Source organism: Anabrus simplex, chromosome X, assembly GCF_040414725.1.
Source record: "Anabrus simplex isolate iqAnaSimp1 chromosome X, ASM4041472v1, whole genome shotgun sequence".
NCBI classification, from domain to species: Eukaryota; Metazoa; Arthropoda; class Insecta; order Orthoptera; family Tettigoniidae; genus Anabrus; species Anabrus simplex.
This window is the reverse complement of record NC_090279.1, coordinates 141506537-141523006: the sequence shown is the minus strand read 5'-3', so window position 1 is coordinate 141523006 and position 16470 is coordinate 141506537. Positions and strand designations below refer to the sequence as shown.

Here is a 16470-nt window from a genome sequence, read left to right as displayed (position 1 = left end):
ACTTTGCAGTTGCACGATGGGAAATGTACTAATTTGTCGAATTTTGCTCAATCAGAAATTAATTAAATAACTTTACTTTTTCATAGCAGTAGCGACTGCTGAGGGGGGCTGGCGGAGGGGCACTGTTTTTTCACAAATTTACGTTCTTACCAAACACTAGCGATGTGACGAGTCGAATACTTCGTCAACTCGAGTCACTCGTATTTGGAAACACTACCAACTCGACTTGATGAGTCGATCAGGTAGGGCAGGGAGAGCGAGGCAATCGCAATGTCTCGTGAAAGAAGCAAGTCAGGGAACTCGAGTTGACGAGTCGAAGAGGTAGGGCAGGGAGAGCGAAACGAGACGCAGTGACATTGCTATGTCTCGTAAAAGAGGCGAGTGCGAGAGCTCGAGTGCTTTCTTTGTGCGGACAGTTTACCTTTTCTCGAATCTATCGTATGACTGTAAATGTACAGGTTGCACATTTGAGGCATGAAAATGAAGACAGTCATATTCGAAGTAGTACCGATACAGCAATGTACTTTCTACCAGAAATCACATACTTGTTAATTTTACACTGGCTGACCGCTGAAAAAAACAATGTTTAATAAATAAGAAAACAAAAATAATTTCTTCTCAGACGTAAACCAAATAATAGTCTCAACTCTGTGTTTTATAACACATTATACTAAAGCTAAAGGAAAAAGGCTTAATAATTTGTAAAAAAAGTTAATACTGTAACTGGCTTCTGGCTTAGGTTAGGAATCGATCAAAGAACAGAAAGTAGTCGGCCGAACTCAAAGCTTTTCGCGATATTTCGTATCTTTGACCTTACGTTGCAAATGACGAGTCGAATACTTCGTCAACTCAATTAACTCGTATTAGGAAACACTGCAAACACAAGTCGGCGACCATCGCTATGTCTTGTGAATGAGATGGGATTTGCTATAGATATTCCAACTAAGCACGGCAAGTAAGGGAACGCGAATACTTTTTGTATTCATAGAGTTCACACAAGTCTATGTTATGACTGAATATATAGAATTCTTAATTGAACTACAAAAGATTAAAGTAATCGCACTCGTAGTAACTTATTCAAATAGTAATAACTTATTTTATACCAGAAATCACGTACATGTTATAATAACACTGGCTGGTAGACGAACAAAAATAATTTGATAAACAAACACAAAGCTCTGAATTCTTCTTAAATCTAGACAAAATATAGTCTCAACCATTTGTAATAAAATTAAACGGAAACTCCAAATAAGTAAGTAAAAGATGAAGAAATTTAATACCTTTGCACACACACTTCCTAACAAAAAGCAAGTGTCATATTTTGTTGTAATCACAACATTTTCTTCTACTTATGATTTATAGGCTGCAGCACACCAACTATTGAGAAATAAAATTTTGTCCAACTTCTTTGGTGACAATCTTTTTCGTCGCTTATTTGTGACCATACCAGCCTTGGAAAATAATTTCGGATGGGACCGATGTCGCAAGTGTACATAAGTACTTATTGGCCAATTTGTAAACAGAAGGAAAAATATTTTTTTCTGTCCTCACAAAATTGTAAACGGTGAAGACGTTGCCACTGGTGCCTTCATAGTCTCTTTCAAGTTGTCGGTGTTGCCAGACAAAGTCAAGGTAACAACTTATCGTTGCGATGTGAGGCCTACCTCCCGCCTCCTATGCGATGCTATCAATGCCAGAGATTCGGACATATGGTATCTCGTTGTTCGAATCAGTCTGTGTATGGTATATGTGGAAGAGTAGTTCCTGGCGCCGAAGAGTTCACGGCTCCGTACAGGTGCACTGGTCTTCATTCTCCTCGGCATCGGAACTGTCCGACTAATCTGAGTGAAAAGAAGATCCAGGAGATCAAGACCCTGGATGGTCTTTCCTACCAGGAAGCGCGCCGAGAGTTTAATTCCACAAATAAACCTGCCAGTACACTAGATTGCAGCATGATAGCTCAGAGTCCTCCAGGTTCGTCTTTCACGACATCGATGCCCGTGGTGATCGCTGCGCCCAAGGCGACTGTTGCTCCTGAGAGCAAAGTCGCAAAGAGTAAAAGCTCAAGGAGGGGGGGGGGGTACCCAACCTTCGACCACAGAGAAGTCTGTGCCGGCATGGTAGTCTCAAGCCGGCCCAGCAGGTGGGGAGGCTAAATCTCACCTCCCCCTAAGAGGTCAGCGAAAGCCGTGCCCACGCCGGCGAAGGCGGCATCGTCGAGCAGGGCTGAGAAGTTATCTCCCAGCCCGTCTAAACTCGAAAAGAAGGGGGAAAAGAGGAGCGCCCTTACCGCGCACTCCCGCACTTCTCCTACGAAGGGGAAATCATGCCCTTAATTCGGAGGGTATCAGTCTGCACCAGCAGGTACGCTTGCTCTAAAACCTGCACGCTCTCCTCGTAGGAGGACCTCCCACCCCCGGAAAGCGTCGAAGTTCTGGGCGTCCGTCCCGCCGTCTGTCGATGACGGGATGGACGTCGAGCTGCCATCTGCATCTACGGATGTAGACGTTGATATTGGTAGCGTTTAGGTTTAAGAGCACATCGTCGCTCATAACCTAACACACTTTTTATAGTCTACAATATGGCACCGTTACGGTGGAATTGTAACGGTTATGACAGGCATTTTGTTGAGCTGCGTCAGCTCATTAGTGTGTACGCGGCGAGTATAGTCTGTATTCAGGAGACAAACTTCCGACCAGGTCATCATACGGTCTTGAGAAATTTCAGACTATACTCGACAGAACGATATTATGCTCACCGGGCGTCCGATGGAGTGGGTATTTTTGTCCTTTTCTTGCTAGGGGCTTTACGTCGCACCGACACAGATAGGCCTTATGGCGACGATGGGATATGAAACGCCTAGGAGTTGGAAGGAAGCGGCCGTGGCCTTAATTAAGGTACAGCCCCAGCATTTGCCTGGTGTGAAAATGGGAAACCACGGAAAACCATCTTCAGGGCTGCCGATAGTGGGATTCGAACCTACTATCTCCCGGATGCAAGCTCATAGCCGCGCGCCTCTACGCGCACGGCCAACTCGCCCGGTATTTTTGTTTGTTCTGATACCTATAGCAAAGAGGTTCCTCTAAGGACCCCATTGGAAGCAGTTGCGGTGCGGGTACCGCTGCCTGTCATAGCAACAGCGTGTAACGTTTATTTTCCACCAGACCAGCCTCTTAACATAAATGATGTCATTGATCTTATATATCAGCTTCCACCTCCCTTGTTCTTACCGGGATATTTTAACGCCCATCACCCCATATGGGACTCTGAGACGCCTTGCCCCAGGGGTAGAGAGCTGGAAACATTAGTAACAGAGCTGGGTTTATATATTATGAACACAGAGGAACCAACTCACTTTAGTGTATGTTACGGCATATATTGTCGCATATACAAAAGTCTATGCAGCCGAACGTTGGTTCCGCTGTTTCGGTGGAATACACACGATGATCTCTGCGACAGTGAACATTTTCCCATCATCCTTACTTTTGAAACAGAAATCCGTCGAGGCTCTTCCCCGATGGATTCTTAAACATGCTGATTGGCCGAAGTGCACATCACTAGCTGTCTTTAACGACGATACCAGGCGGATCGCCGGCGAGGAAATAACTTAAATCACACAAGTTATTCTTGCTGCTGCTGAGGAGTCTATTCCCTCCTCGTCAAGGATTTCCCGTCGAAAACTCGTTCCTTGGTGGAACGCCGAAATTGCAGCAGCTATCAAAGAACGCCGTCGCGCTCATAAACGTTTTCGTAGGTAGCCTACTGTGGTCAACTTGGTAACATTTGAAAAACCTCCGCGCTAAGGCGCGAGTTCTTATTCGCGAATGTAAGAAAGCTTCGTGGGAGAGATGTGTGTCGTCTATAACGTCACATTCTCCATCATCTCAAGTGTGAACTAAACTTCGACGTATTTCGGGTATCCAAGGATCATCTCCTCTACCGGAATTTCCATTGCAGGCAATATCGTCACTGAACCACTCTCGATTGCTAACCATCTAGCTAGTCATTTCGCGGATGTATCTGGCTCCGGAAATTACCATCGCGATTTCGTCGTTCTGAAGAGGGAGGCAGAACGGCATCACCTTAGTTTTGCCACTCAAGCTTCAGAGGACTATAACGTGCCCTTTACGGAGTGAGAACTCCTCAGCGCCTTAGCGCTCTGCAAGGACACGTCTCCTGGACCAGACAATATCCATAACCAGATGTTGAAACACCTTAGTGTGGATAGTCTACTATATATCCTTCGTGTGTTCAAGCGAATCTGGATAGAGGGTGAGTTTCCGTCTCAGTGGTGAGAGGGCATAGTCATTCCTGTTCTCAAGTCTGACAAAACTCCTAAGTATGCAGGAAGTCACAGACCTATTTGTCTTGCATACTGCCTGTGTAAGCTATTTGAGAGGATGGTAAATCGCCGACTTGAGTGGCGTCTGGAGAAACAAGGACTCTTGTCCGAGTACCTGTGTGGTTTTCGAGCCGCTTGCTCGACCACTGACCACATGGTACGCCTGGAGAGCTCTATCCAGGATACGTTTCTCCGCAAACAGCATTTGGTGGCTGTTTACTTCGACTTAGGAAAGGCCTATGACACCACAGGGCAATATGGTATCCTCTCAGTCCTGCATCAATGGAGATTCCGAGGTCACTTGCCGGTATTTATTTGGAATTTTTTGTCCCTCCGTCTATACCGCGTCCGAGTAGGGAGGGCATATTCACAATACTACGTTCAAGAAAATGAAGTCCCACAGGGATCGGTTCTTAGTGTCACTCTGTTCGCGATTGCCATAAACGGTATTGTCGCTGCTGCTGGTTCAGCAGTAATACCATCGCTATATGTGGACGATTTTGCTCTGCACTATAGCTCGTGTAATATAGCAGTCACAGAGCGACAATTACAGCAAGCTATTAGGAGAGTGGAGAAGTGGACCTTAGAACATGGCTTTCGGTTTTCCACCGCAAAGACCTCTGTTGTCCACTTTTGTCGGCAACGTACTCTTCACCCCCATCCTGAACTTTATTTAGGTAATGTCGCTATTCCCGTAGTTGATACCCGTTTCTGGGGCTCTTTTTCGATAGTAAATTATCGTGGGAGTCAAACGTGCGGCAGCTAAAAGTGCAATGCACCAAGTTTTTTAGCAGTACTAATTGGGGAGCTGACCGCACGGTGCTCCTACGATTCTATAGGGCAAATATGTTATCCAGGTTAGACTACGTCAGTGCTGCATATGGCTCAGTAAGATCAAGTGTCCTTGAGAAACTGAACAGCATCCACCATAGCCGGTTTAGGTTGGCGACGGGAGCTTTACGAACAAGCCCCATAGCTAGCCTGGTCGCTGAATCTGGTGTGCCACCTTTACACCCGAGGCGCCAGCAGCTCCTTCTGTCGTATGCTGCGAATTTACGACAGATACCAGTTCACCCAAGCTATCCTTGCGTATTCAACAATGGACGCTGCTTGTCCTCGAGCAACGCGGCCGGTTGGAATACGCTTGGATAGCAGTCACAGATGTTTCACGTACCTTTGCTTCCTTGCCTTGTCAGATAACTAATGGGGTACCTCCGTGGGCAGTACGACGACCTGACATAATCCCGGATCTGCACACTGACCCAGATGGCTCGAGAACAGACACGAAAGTGGGCTATGCGTTCGTTGTCGACACTGGTAGGTTTCTTTTTGCTCTTCCGGTAACCTGTAGTATGTACACAGCAGAGCTCTATGCTATTTGTGAAGCTGTGCGGTAGGCACTGTCAGATGAGCGCTGACACTTTTCTGTGTACTGACTCCTTGAGCTCGCTATAGTCTATTGATACCTGTTTCCCTTGCACCCTCTGGTGCAGCGGATCCAGGACCTGCTGGTCGGGTGTTCGGATGCCGGCACCAGAATCACGTTTCTGTGGCTCCCAAGCCACATGGGTGTAGAGGGAATCGAGTTTACAGACAAGGCTTCCAAGGAGGCAGTAACACTGCCCCCGTTGCCTTACAAGGTTCCAGCAAGTGATATTCGCTCTAAATTGAGACATCTGGTTATGTCCCATTGGGAGATGTAGTGGCAGGCCACTCCACTTCCAAATAAGCTGAGAGCGATAAAATGTACAACGAAGGTATGGAGGGCTTCCCTTCGGGCTTCTCGGAGGGAAGCAATGTTATTATTTCGTCTTCGGATCGACCACGGTATACTAACGCACTCCCATCTATTGAAAGGAGAACCCCCTCCGGTGTGTATTTGCGGCGATTATCTTACCGTGATACACATCCTTACGCAGTACGTGGACCTGGTCGATCTGCGCCGTAGGCTAACACTTCCGAGTACCATCTCCCTCATCCTGCGAGATGATGAACAGTCAGCAGACCTCGTCATCCGTTTTGTGAGGAATAGTGGTCGTTTTTATCGCGTGTAGTAATGTACTTTGTCTTGGTGTATTTGTGCTAACTGCACTTTTATCACTTTGATTCTTAGTTCGTGTTTGCGTATTTAAAAGTGTTATTTTAACTTCAGACATGAATTATATATGTATTTCCAGGCAATGCCTTATTCTATTATCATCCCTATTTTCTATACTTTTATTAGAAAACAAGGCATTTCGAATTAGATCCACTGATTGTTTTAATCTCATACTAATTTTCCATCACCATTTGTATTAAACTCTAGTCAGTTGATATGTTTTAATATTTTAATTATCATCTCATATCGTCCATTTCGTACCATTAGGGGCCGATAACCTTAGATGTTAGGCCCCTTTGAACAACAAGCATCATCATCATCATCATCATCATGAAGGGCATTCCACAGTGGACAAAACCGACGAGTTCAATTTACAGTCGCGGATGAAGTGAGCTGTTTGGGATATATACCATTTGTGGCTATCAGATATCCAAATATCAGTTGTAATTGCTACATTTCCCAACAATTGCAGTTTTTTCTGAGAGCTTCTGAACATATTTTGAGTGGCCAAAAGTCAAGGGAAGGGGTGTCCCATTAGAAAATGTGCCATGTATGACCCCTGAGCGTTGCGGCTAGCTGCGGCATAGCTGAGCAGTACGTCCTAGAAACCAGTGTCCTGAAGATGACAACACGTCGCGAGTTATCCGACTTTGAACGTGGGGTGATGATCGGCGCTCGTCGCATGGGTCATAGCATTGCGGGGATTACACGGGAATTCGGATTTTCGAGATCAACAGCTTCGAGGGTGGGTCTTCAATATCGCAGAGAGAATGTTACCACCCACGTAAATCGCCGCACAGGACGATCACAGATGTTTAACAAAGGGGCATCACGTCACCTCCGCAGAACATTACTGGGCGCCCGACGGGCTATCTCCCAGTTGAATGTTGGAAGTCAGGAACCCATTTCTACCAGGACTGTAAGGAGGCAACTGCACCGCATAGGCTTCACCAGCCGACGACCAACTCGTATCGCTTTGCTGACGCTTCAACACAGAGCTCAATACGTGGATATGTCCGCTAACATCGGCAATGGACCATGGAACAGTGGCGGTGTGTGGTGTGGTCCGATGATTCCCGGTTCCAGTTGTTTGTACATCCGCAAGCTGCACATGATAGATTTAATTTTAACGACACCACACTAAATCTTATGTAACAGGATGTTTATTAATTTCATTAGCCAGTACAATACGCTTGTCAGACCGCAAACGACAGACTTGCGACTCGAATTTGAAACGGTTCTTGGACTCGGCGTAGCTGGCTGGTTTCGGCATTTGTGAAAAAAATTGTTGTAAATTTTGTGGAACAACATTTTCTTATTACTGGGTGATCATAGCCGTAAACAATTTGGCTTGTTATGAAGCTCATGAAAATGTCAGGCTCCTTGCCTGCATGCAATTGTTGATTTGATGAAGATTTATATTTAATTGGGTGGTTGTTTAAGAAGAAAGCAGCCTACCGCCCGGCGAGAACAACGCACTTGGCCCTGGAATCCCTGGCGACGTTGCCGGGTTGTACATACTGGGCGTTCCCTGGTGTACAATAAGTGGATGTCTGCTGTTTCATCAGTTGTTTAAAACCTTTGTTGGACTAGCGCTCGATATATCAATTACGTAGTATATCTTGTATTTCTCCGTAAGTTCCGTCTAATGAGAAGGACCTCTTCATCTCGTTAGTGATTAATGCATCAGTGTATTTCTCAGAATTATTTGGAAACTTAGTTTCCTTAAAAGTAGGGAAGAAGTCATTGTTTCTCCAAAATGTCTCATTGGTAAGAGGGTACAGATTACGCTGTCGCTAATAACTCCGGTCATTTGAGCGCGTGGAACAGAGTAGTATTCGCTACACAGCGATATCGCGTCGCGCGCCTGTAATTCAATACCGATACGGTAAAGGTCGAAAACCGTGTTTTCTCTAACTTTTCGGTTTTCGGATACAAGGGTTCCGGGTTTGATGACTGGCCAGGTCATTGAAATTTACCCTCACTCGGGGCTAGGTTTATTTATTTATTCGTGTCAGAAGTACCAATATATGCAAGCAAGAGGTACTGATTATATGTACTGTACCGGTCACGAACGGTACATGCCGTATTTTTTGACGATCAATTATATTTCATCTTCAATGCGAACTTGAATTGTTTACGCTCGGTGAGGCGAGCCGACTTGAGTCAGCCGCAGCTGAGTGAGTGACGTAGCTGCAGGAAGAAAATAGGCCACCCGTCTGACGCCACGTGTAGCCTGCCTGGCCTGGTGTATTACAGAAAAAACGTCACCCCTTCGCGAATATTCGATGTGAAAATGTTTAAAACTTCTATAGTAATAATAATCGCAGCAACTCGAGAGATATGTCATTTTGAAGAGGATGACATAAACGTCTTCAATTGTGAATCTCAAGCAAATCCGTCGAGGGATTCTCGAGATAATTAGCTTCAAATATATCACGCTATCTTATGACGTAGGAGCCCAAACAGAATATAAGGCGACCTCTCTCTCTCTCTCTCTCTGTCAGTCACAGCTTGGAGTCCAGTCTGACTCTCCACGCTGCATCATTACTGTTTGTCGAAGTGCTGACCAAGTCTACCTTCAAATTATTCAAAGTCTTCGTATTGGACTTAAACTCTGACAGGCGAGTTGAACTTAGAATTTGTGTGCGTGTTGAAGTTAGAATTACACACAGTCTTTATAGTGGACTTAGTTTCTATCAGTCGAGTTGAACTTAGAATCTGTGCGCGTGTTGAAACTTCAAGATGTGACCTACTTTTATGATTGTGGAACTTAGTTTATTACCACGTTGCCATAGTGGAACTTAGTCTCTGAACAAGTATTATTTTCAATGTGACACTACTGCAATTAACTGTGATATTCTTTTAAAATCTCAGTCAGCATAATTTCATTATTAAATCAGAGTGTTCATGAAAGTGTTCAAACTTTCCCACTAATTTAAAGACAAGTGATTACCTATTGTGAAAGGTATACTCGTGTGCTTCGACACAAGTGGTTCATTCTGAATGATAGTCAGTTCAAACTGTGTTCATGTACAACGGCATTTGCCAACTTTCATATTTTTCTACTTATGATTGAAGTTAATGGTATTCGATTCAAACTGAACTACCTTCTGAACTGTGTATCATTTCTTCTTCGAAGTGTTTAATTATTTGTGCGTTACTGACAGCAGTGTCTTTTGATAAATTCTTGAGCAGTCGCATATTATATTTTATGTCAAGTGCGCCCATCCTGCAGTGCTAAATAACTACTATTTTCTTCATCAAAGTGTTTATTATTAGTGCACGATTGACAGCAGTGTCTTTGATAAACTCTTGAGCAGTCATACATTTATCTAAATGTCAAGTGCGACCTTATTTAGTGGAAAGCCACCACAAACTGTGGCTAGTGCGTGAACAATTTTCAGTTTCATTATTTCTATTCATGAACTGTGCTTTATTTATTTCTAAACTCGATGCTATCCGCATCTTCATCTTTAATGAACTTATAAATTCTGTCTACAAGGGATTAGTAGAATTCAACTGCATCTTACGACAATATTAAATTAAACAGTGCTGTTAAACAAATGTATGGGGGGACTGTGAAATTGTGGACACTTGTGTGAGTAAAGTGAGTAGTGGTTATCCCGCAACATCGTCGGAGAACGTCGGAGACCGTCCAGAATGTCAAAGCATCGAATTAAATCCCATGTCAAGCCGGCCTGGGTGTTCCAGCCTCATCTCATCGTATCGCAAGCAGCCTTCAGAGCGAGTTCCAGTCCAGTTCAGCATGGTAACCTGGGAGCACGGGTCATCTGATAGGCGATGTTGAAGACAGCAAATATCTACAGTAAGGTGATGTACACGTCAACATGCATTTTCTGAATAAAACTCTATTCTTCAGTAAATTTTCAAGTTTTCTGGTAGATAGGACCCTTCCTCCTGTACCAAGCGCTAGCTATAAATGACCTGAAATTGCCCTGAGAGATACTTCATGCCAACTTAAAAATAATTGATAAAGTCGGGCTATAATTACTGGTACAGTACTGAATATGATAATGTACGTGAACAAATTAATCATATGTAATTATAAATGAAGCACTTCGAAAAAAATTATATGAAGTATAACACATGGAAGAACACACACAAATTTCAAAAAGGAGAAATCAAGTATTACTTGAAAATATCTACACTATATTGTACCGGTAACGACGGTACAAACTAAGTCCCCGTCATGAAAATCTTAAACTTACGTGTTAGGCTCCGGACCGCTTACGAAGGACTGACTAGGCAGCGAGCAACAGCTGCCCGCGTGTGACGTAGTGAGCGGGTGACGTCACAGCATGCCTCGCCGCACTACAGAGCTGGATTGATGTAGAATGTTCTATGAGATTCGACGGATAATAACTTTTCCCACGATAATAATTTGACAAATTGAACTACATCACCATATAACTTAATCCTTTAGCTAGGCTCCTGCCAAATTTCACGTGAATCTGACTTGGGACTATAAAGTTATGGAACAAGAGGTGGAGGCCCGGATCAGATATAAATACGTACTGCTTCGCTCAGCAGATCAGTGTGTTACAGCATGTTATAGTGAGCAGCAGTGCGCTGCAGAATATGATACCAGTTTGTGGCCGGGATTTCTATGTGCATACTAGACTGTAGTATTCGCACAGTCAGTTCGCGGGTACCGTGGTCGAGCGTGAAGCCGCTACTAAGTTTCAAGTTCGTGGACTTTAATCTAATTGTGTTGAGTGTGGACTTATGCAGATTTCTTTATATTATGACAACCTTTTACTCCGATAGGACGTGAGGTGAATTGTGTATCTTCTGGACATTATCTATTGACTGTTACTCTATACGAGTGTCCAAACGTTTTCGAGTGTTCGAAATTGAAAATTTATGGACTTAGAACTGATTGCTTCTTGCCGAGGACTCAATACTTTAAGTTATAAACTGTGTTTGAATCCAAATATAATTTACCAATCCATAAACTGTGTCGACATTTTAGGTAATAAACTGTGAACTGTGCATGTGTGAACAGTGCATTTCTATTCTAATGAACAGTGTATTCCAATGCTACGAACATTTAGTTTACGAACAGTCGAACCGAGGACTCTCAGTACTCAATTAATTTCGTCTTTTGGTTTCATATTATTTTCAACACGTGAATGAGTTCTGATTCACGAGCGGAACATCTTTATTTCATTTAAATTGAACAGTGCTTCAATAAACTGAGTCATGTGACATTACTTTACGTTGTAATAGGTGCAACAAACTTTAAGTAACTTTAAACTCGACAATCAGTTCCGAGTGGACTTTATTTTATGAATATTTCTTTCATTTGACACGTGACAAAATTAAGTGACATTTCACCGAGACATTTGTGTTTGGACTTTGTTAAAAGCATTTATAAACGCTCTATCATCTGTGCAGAAGCAGCCTTTGCACTAACTCGCCCCAGAGCTGAACGATGTTCATTCATGTTCACCATTTACAAGGACTACCTCGACGCCATGGATCTTCAAAGCACCGAATAGATCTTCTAGAACTTCCATCGGGGGACGAATGGTGGTTCGCTGCTATGGAAAATGGAGCTGCCGGAATCCAAGGACATCGCCAGCCATAGGACGAGGAACGTTTTCGACTGTATACGCTGTACAGAGGTGATATTAATTTCAATTTTTTAATAAACTCTGAAACAAAAGTTTTTAGGATTTCTTTTAAACAAACCCTCTCCCTCTGTATGCACTTCAGCGACTGGTACACGCCCTGCGTCTCATCTCTACCGAAGTACCAAATTTACTGTTACAGAGGAGAGTGGTAGAAATTGGCACCCCAGTCGTATCGGGGCCGATTTGGAGTGCAGTAAAATTAGAAATTAGCGCTTCAGCAATATCAGAACTTAATTATGAGTGCAGTAGACATTAAATTGACACTTAACCATTCTAGGCTCAATTTTGAAGTACTAGTAATAATTAAGAAGTGCAGTGATAGACAAAATCGCACCAAAATCGTGTGACTTAGTAATTTAATTCAGATACATTTCCAGTGCTTTATGTGGAATAACTATTGACATTACAGTGAACTGTCTAACAAGATTTAACTTCTCTATAATAAGAAGTGTTATCAATGATATGGGATAATTTTTGTGTGTTAAATGTCTGGGAGATTTTTCTTTTTGAGAATGTTTGAATGACTTTGAACATGAACTTTGAACCATTGGACAATAATGGTGATATCTGAATTCTTTTCAAGTGATTTATGATTTTCTTGTTGCTTGGTTTAAATACATTACCATCAAAATGGAAAATATTTTAGCGGCTATTGAAGCTCTTAAGAGTAGCTTAAATGAACGTATCGCCAAATCGCATGCTCAAGTAGGTGCTGATTTACAAGCTCGTATTACTGAGGCCAATGCTGCAATTGCTCAAGTAGGTGCTGATTTACAAGCCCGTATTAACCAGGCCAATGCCGTAACTGCTCAATTAGGTACTACTTTAGAATCTCGTATTACTGAGATTAACACTCGTATCGATGAGGCCAATGCCGTAACTGCTCAATTAGGTACTACATTAGAAGCCCGCATTAACGAAACTAAGGTTGCAACTACAGCCAACTTAGAAAGTCGTATCACACAAGTAATTAAAGTAATTAATACCAAGTTTACCGAAGTTAATGCTAATTTGGAAAATAGGCTTACTAAAGCTGGTTCTGAGATTGAAAAACGATTCTCAGAAACTAATGCGAAGATTAATTCTAAGTTTACGGAAGTAAACGAACGCCTCACCCGTGACTTAGAAACAGTAAAACAGGACCTTAAACTACAAATAGTTGAAGACTTAAAAGCTTCATTTCCCACCTCACATCAATTGATTAAAGGAGTTGAAAGCTTAAAGGCAGAATTTAAGGAATCTCATGGTCAGTTATCACAGGCACAAGCAAAAATAGCCTCTATTCAGGATAACATCCATGAATCTTTTAAGACTAACTTTCAGAAAATAAATAATGAGGTCAATCTACTTAAAACAAGGCAGGAGGAAACCGATAAGCATGTAAAAGACCAATTAGATAGCGCACATACTCAAATCATTCGCATAGGTCGCGATGTAAATGAAGTGAAGCAGGACCTCGAAAAGGAAGTCCAGAGCGTGGAAAACTCCATCCGTGGGCAAGTTAAGACTATCAAGGTCGAATTACAAGGAAAAATAGAGACGATTGGTAATAGAATCTCTCAGGTGGAGAAGGAGGTGTCTACACACCAGTGTCAAGGGTTTAGTGGAGATTTCTAGCATTTCCACTGTCTTAAAATTATCAGACGATAAACCTGAAAAATTTTCCGGAAAGGAAGAGTACACAGCGAAAGAATTCCTTCTCAATATTGAAGAGTACTTTCAAGAGAATAAAGTACGATCCGATCACCAATTGAGGATAGCTTCTAGATTATTGGAAGGGAAAGCATTAAATTGGTACACAGCATTTAAATTTAACATTAAAACCTATGATGAATTCAAGGAAGCCTTGTTGAAGAGGTTTTGGAATTCGGAAATTCAACACTTGATTAAGTTACAATTGTACTCTAGGAGATACAACACAGCTATTAATTCTTCACGATATTCTGATTTTCTCATTTCCCAATTAAAGAAGATGCAATTCTTTGATCCTCCTTTGCCAGAACAGGAGTTAATACAGGTAGTAACTTTACAATTTCCGGCGCATGTACAAGAAATTCTTGTGGCAGCCAATTTTCAAGACCTAGAACAACTTGATGATTTATTAAGGAAACTTGACACTGCCCATACACAAAATCTACCTAGGGTTACTAAGACGAAAGAGGTTGCAACCAACCATGTCGAAGTTAACAACCCACCGAGATCGAATCCCGAACCCCGTGAGGAAGTAGAACCACAGAGAGATTCGTTATCTAATTTCCGGCGATTTAGGAAACGTCCATACAGGCAAAGTACGCCTTATAGGCGTAATCAAACGTGGAAGAAACCTACCGAGTCACTTACTCGAGATAGAGATTCGCCGAGAGCCGAGATCGAAAGAAGATGGAGAGAAACTCGCGAATATATCCAGAATCGAAACCGGGATGAAGGATTACCTGGCGCTACCTCTTTAGAATATCAAGAGCATGCCAGAAGACAGAACACGACGCCTGCGACCAACCTCGAATCGACAGGCGCAATTAAAAAAAACTTCGACAACACAACAATAAGATTGCCCGAAAACCGTAGTAGAGGGGAAATAATTTGTGTCACTAATATTAATTACTGGTACTTGGATGACTCAGATCTCTTGTATGAAGATCCCACTCCTACAACACCAAGGATCCAACGAAGTCTTCCAGTTATTAATATTACTTTGGATACCCTTTATGTAACTGCCTTAATCGATTCTGGAGCTCAAGCTTCATTAATGTCTGAGAGGTTAATTGAAATGTTGAAGGGAGGAGAAGACATGTTATTGATACCAGTCGCACAGATAAAAATTAAAGGGATAGTACCGGACAGGCATATCAAATGTAAATTTCAAGCTTTTGTTACATTTGACATTGAAGGTGTCCAGTTCGAGCATATATTCCTAGTCATTTCGCCGATGAAATTCAACGTCATCCTAGGGTCAGATTTCCTAGCCAATTATGGGGGAATCATTGATTATCCTGCCAACGTCATACGATTTTTTAATATCGACTCTGTAGAGTTGCAGCTGGTAGACTGTAATAATTTGAAGTGCCAAGGTCTGGGTACCCCATTCATAGAAGCCGGAGGCAAGATGAGCGATGCTTTGCCTGCCGATGAAATAGATTGCGAAGAGGGTAGACCCGGTCAAGAGGGACCCGTTGAGGGCCAGGAAGTGCCCATTGTTGAGGATGTGTTCGACGAAGGTCGTGATCACTTCATATTTCTCACCAGTGCGGCTGAAAGCCCAGAGTTCGATTCCCGCGTGGCAGAAGCAACTCGACAAATATTTGAGAAATTCCCTGAAGTTTTTGATGACAAACCAGGCGTTATTAGAGATTTTGAATACCAATTGAATGTCAAGGACACCTCTCCTTATAAAAAACGGCCCTATCCAGTTCCTGAGAAGTACCGAGAGGAAGCCAGGATTGTGATAAAGGAAATGGAAATAATGGTATCATTTCTAAATGTGTCACTCCGTATCTAAAACCCCTGGTCATTGATAAGGAAACGGGGCATACAAATTAATAAGCTGGATGGAAGCATCGAGGGCATTTACAATGCAGCCAACCTAAAGAAATATTTCAGGAGAGAATATCATTAAAAGAAAATCCTATTGAATTTTCTTTTCCCCAGGAGGAGGGGGAGATGTACCGGTAACGACGGTACAAACTAAGTCCCCGTCATGAAAATCTTAAACTTACGTGTTAGGCTCCGGACCGCTTACGAAGGACTGACTAGGCAGCGAGCAACAGCTGCCCGCGTGTGACGTAGTGAGCGGGTGACGTCACAGCATGCCTCGCCGCACTACAGAGCTGGATTGATGTAGAATGTTCTATGAGATTCGACGGATAATAACTTTTCCCACGATAATAATTTGACAAATTGAACTACATCACCATATAACTTAATCCTTTAGCTAGGCTCCTGCCAAATTTCACGTGAATCTGACTTGGGACTATAAAGTTATGGAACAAGAGGTGGAGGCCCGGATCAGATATAAATACGTACTGCTTCGCTCAGCAGATCAGTGTGTTACAGCATGTTATAGTGAGCAGCAGTGCGCTGCAGAATATGATACCAGTTTGTGGCCGGGATTTCTATGTGCATACTAGACTGTAGTATTCGCACAGTCAGTTCGCGGGTACCGTGGTCGAGCGTGAAGCCGCTACTAAGTTTCAAGTTCGTGGACTTTAATCTAATTGTGTTGAGTGTGGACTTATGCAGATTTCTTTATATTATGACAACCTTTTACTCCGATAGGACGTGAGGTGAATTGTGTATCTTCTGGACATTATCTATTGACTGTTACTCTATACGAGTGTCCAAACGTTTTCGAGTGTTCGAAATTGAAAATTTAT

The 16470-nt window shown here is 42.8% G+C and overlaps 1 protein-coding gene across 1 annotated transcript in view; it reads left to right on the top strand.

Moving 5' to 3' along the window:
* The window catches only part of LOC136886712 (uncharacterized), a 141363-nt gene that overhangs the window by 67961 nt on the left and 56932 nt on the right, over window positions 1-16470 (top strand). Inside the window, exon 5 of the mRNA XM_068230926.1 lies at window positions 1762-2055. Coding sequence (XP_068087027.1) covers window positions 1762-2055 — 294 coding nt within the window. The remainder of the gene's footprint in view (window positions 1-1761; window positions 2056-16470) is intronic.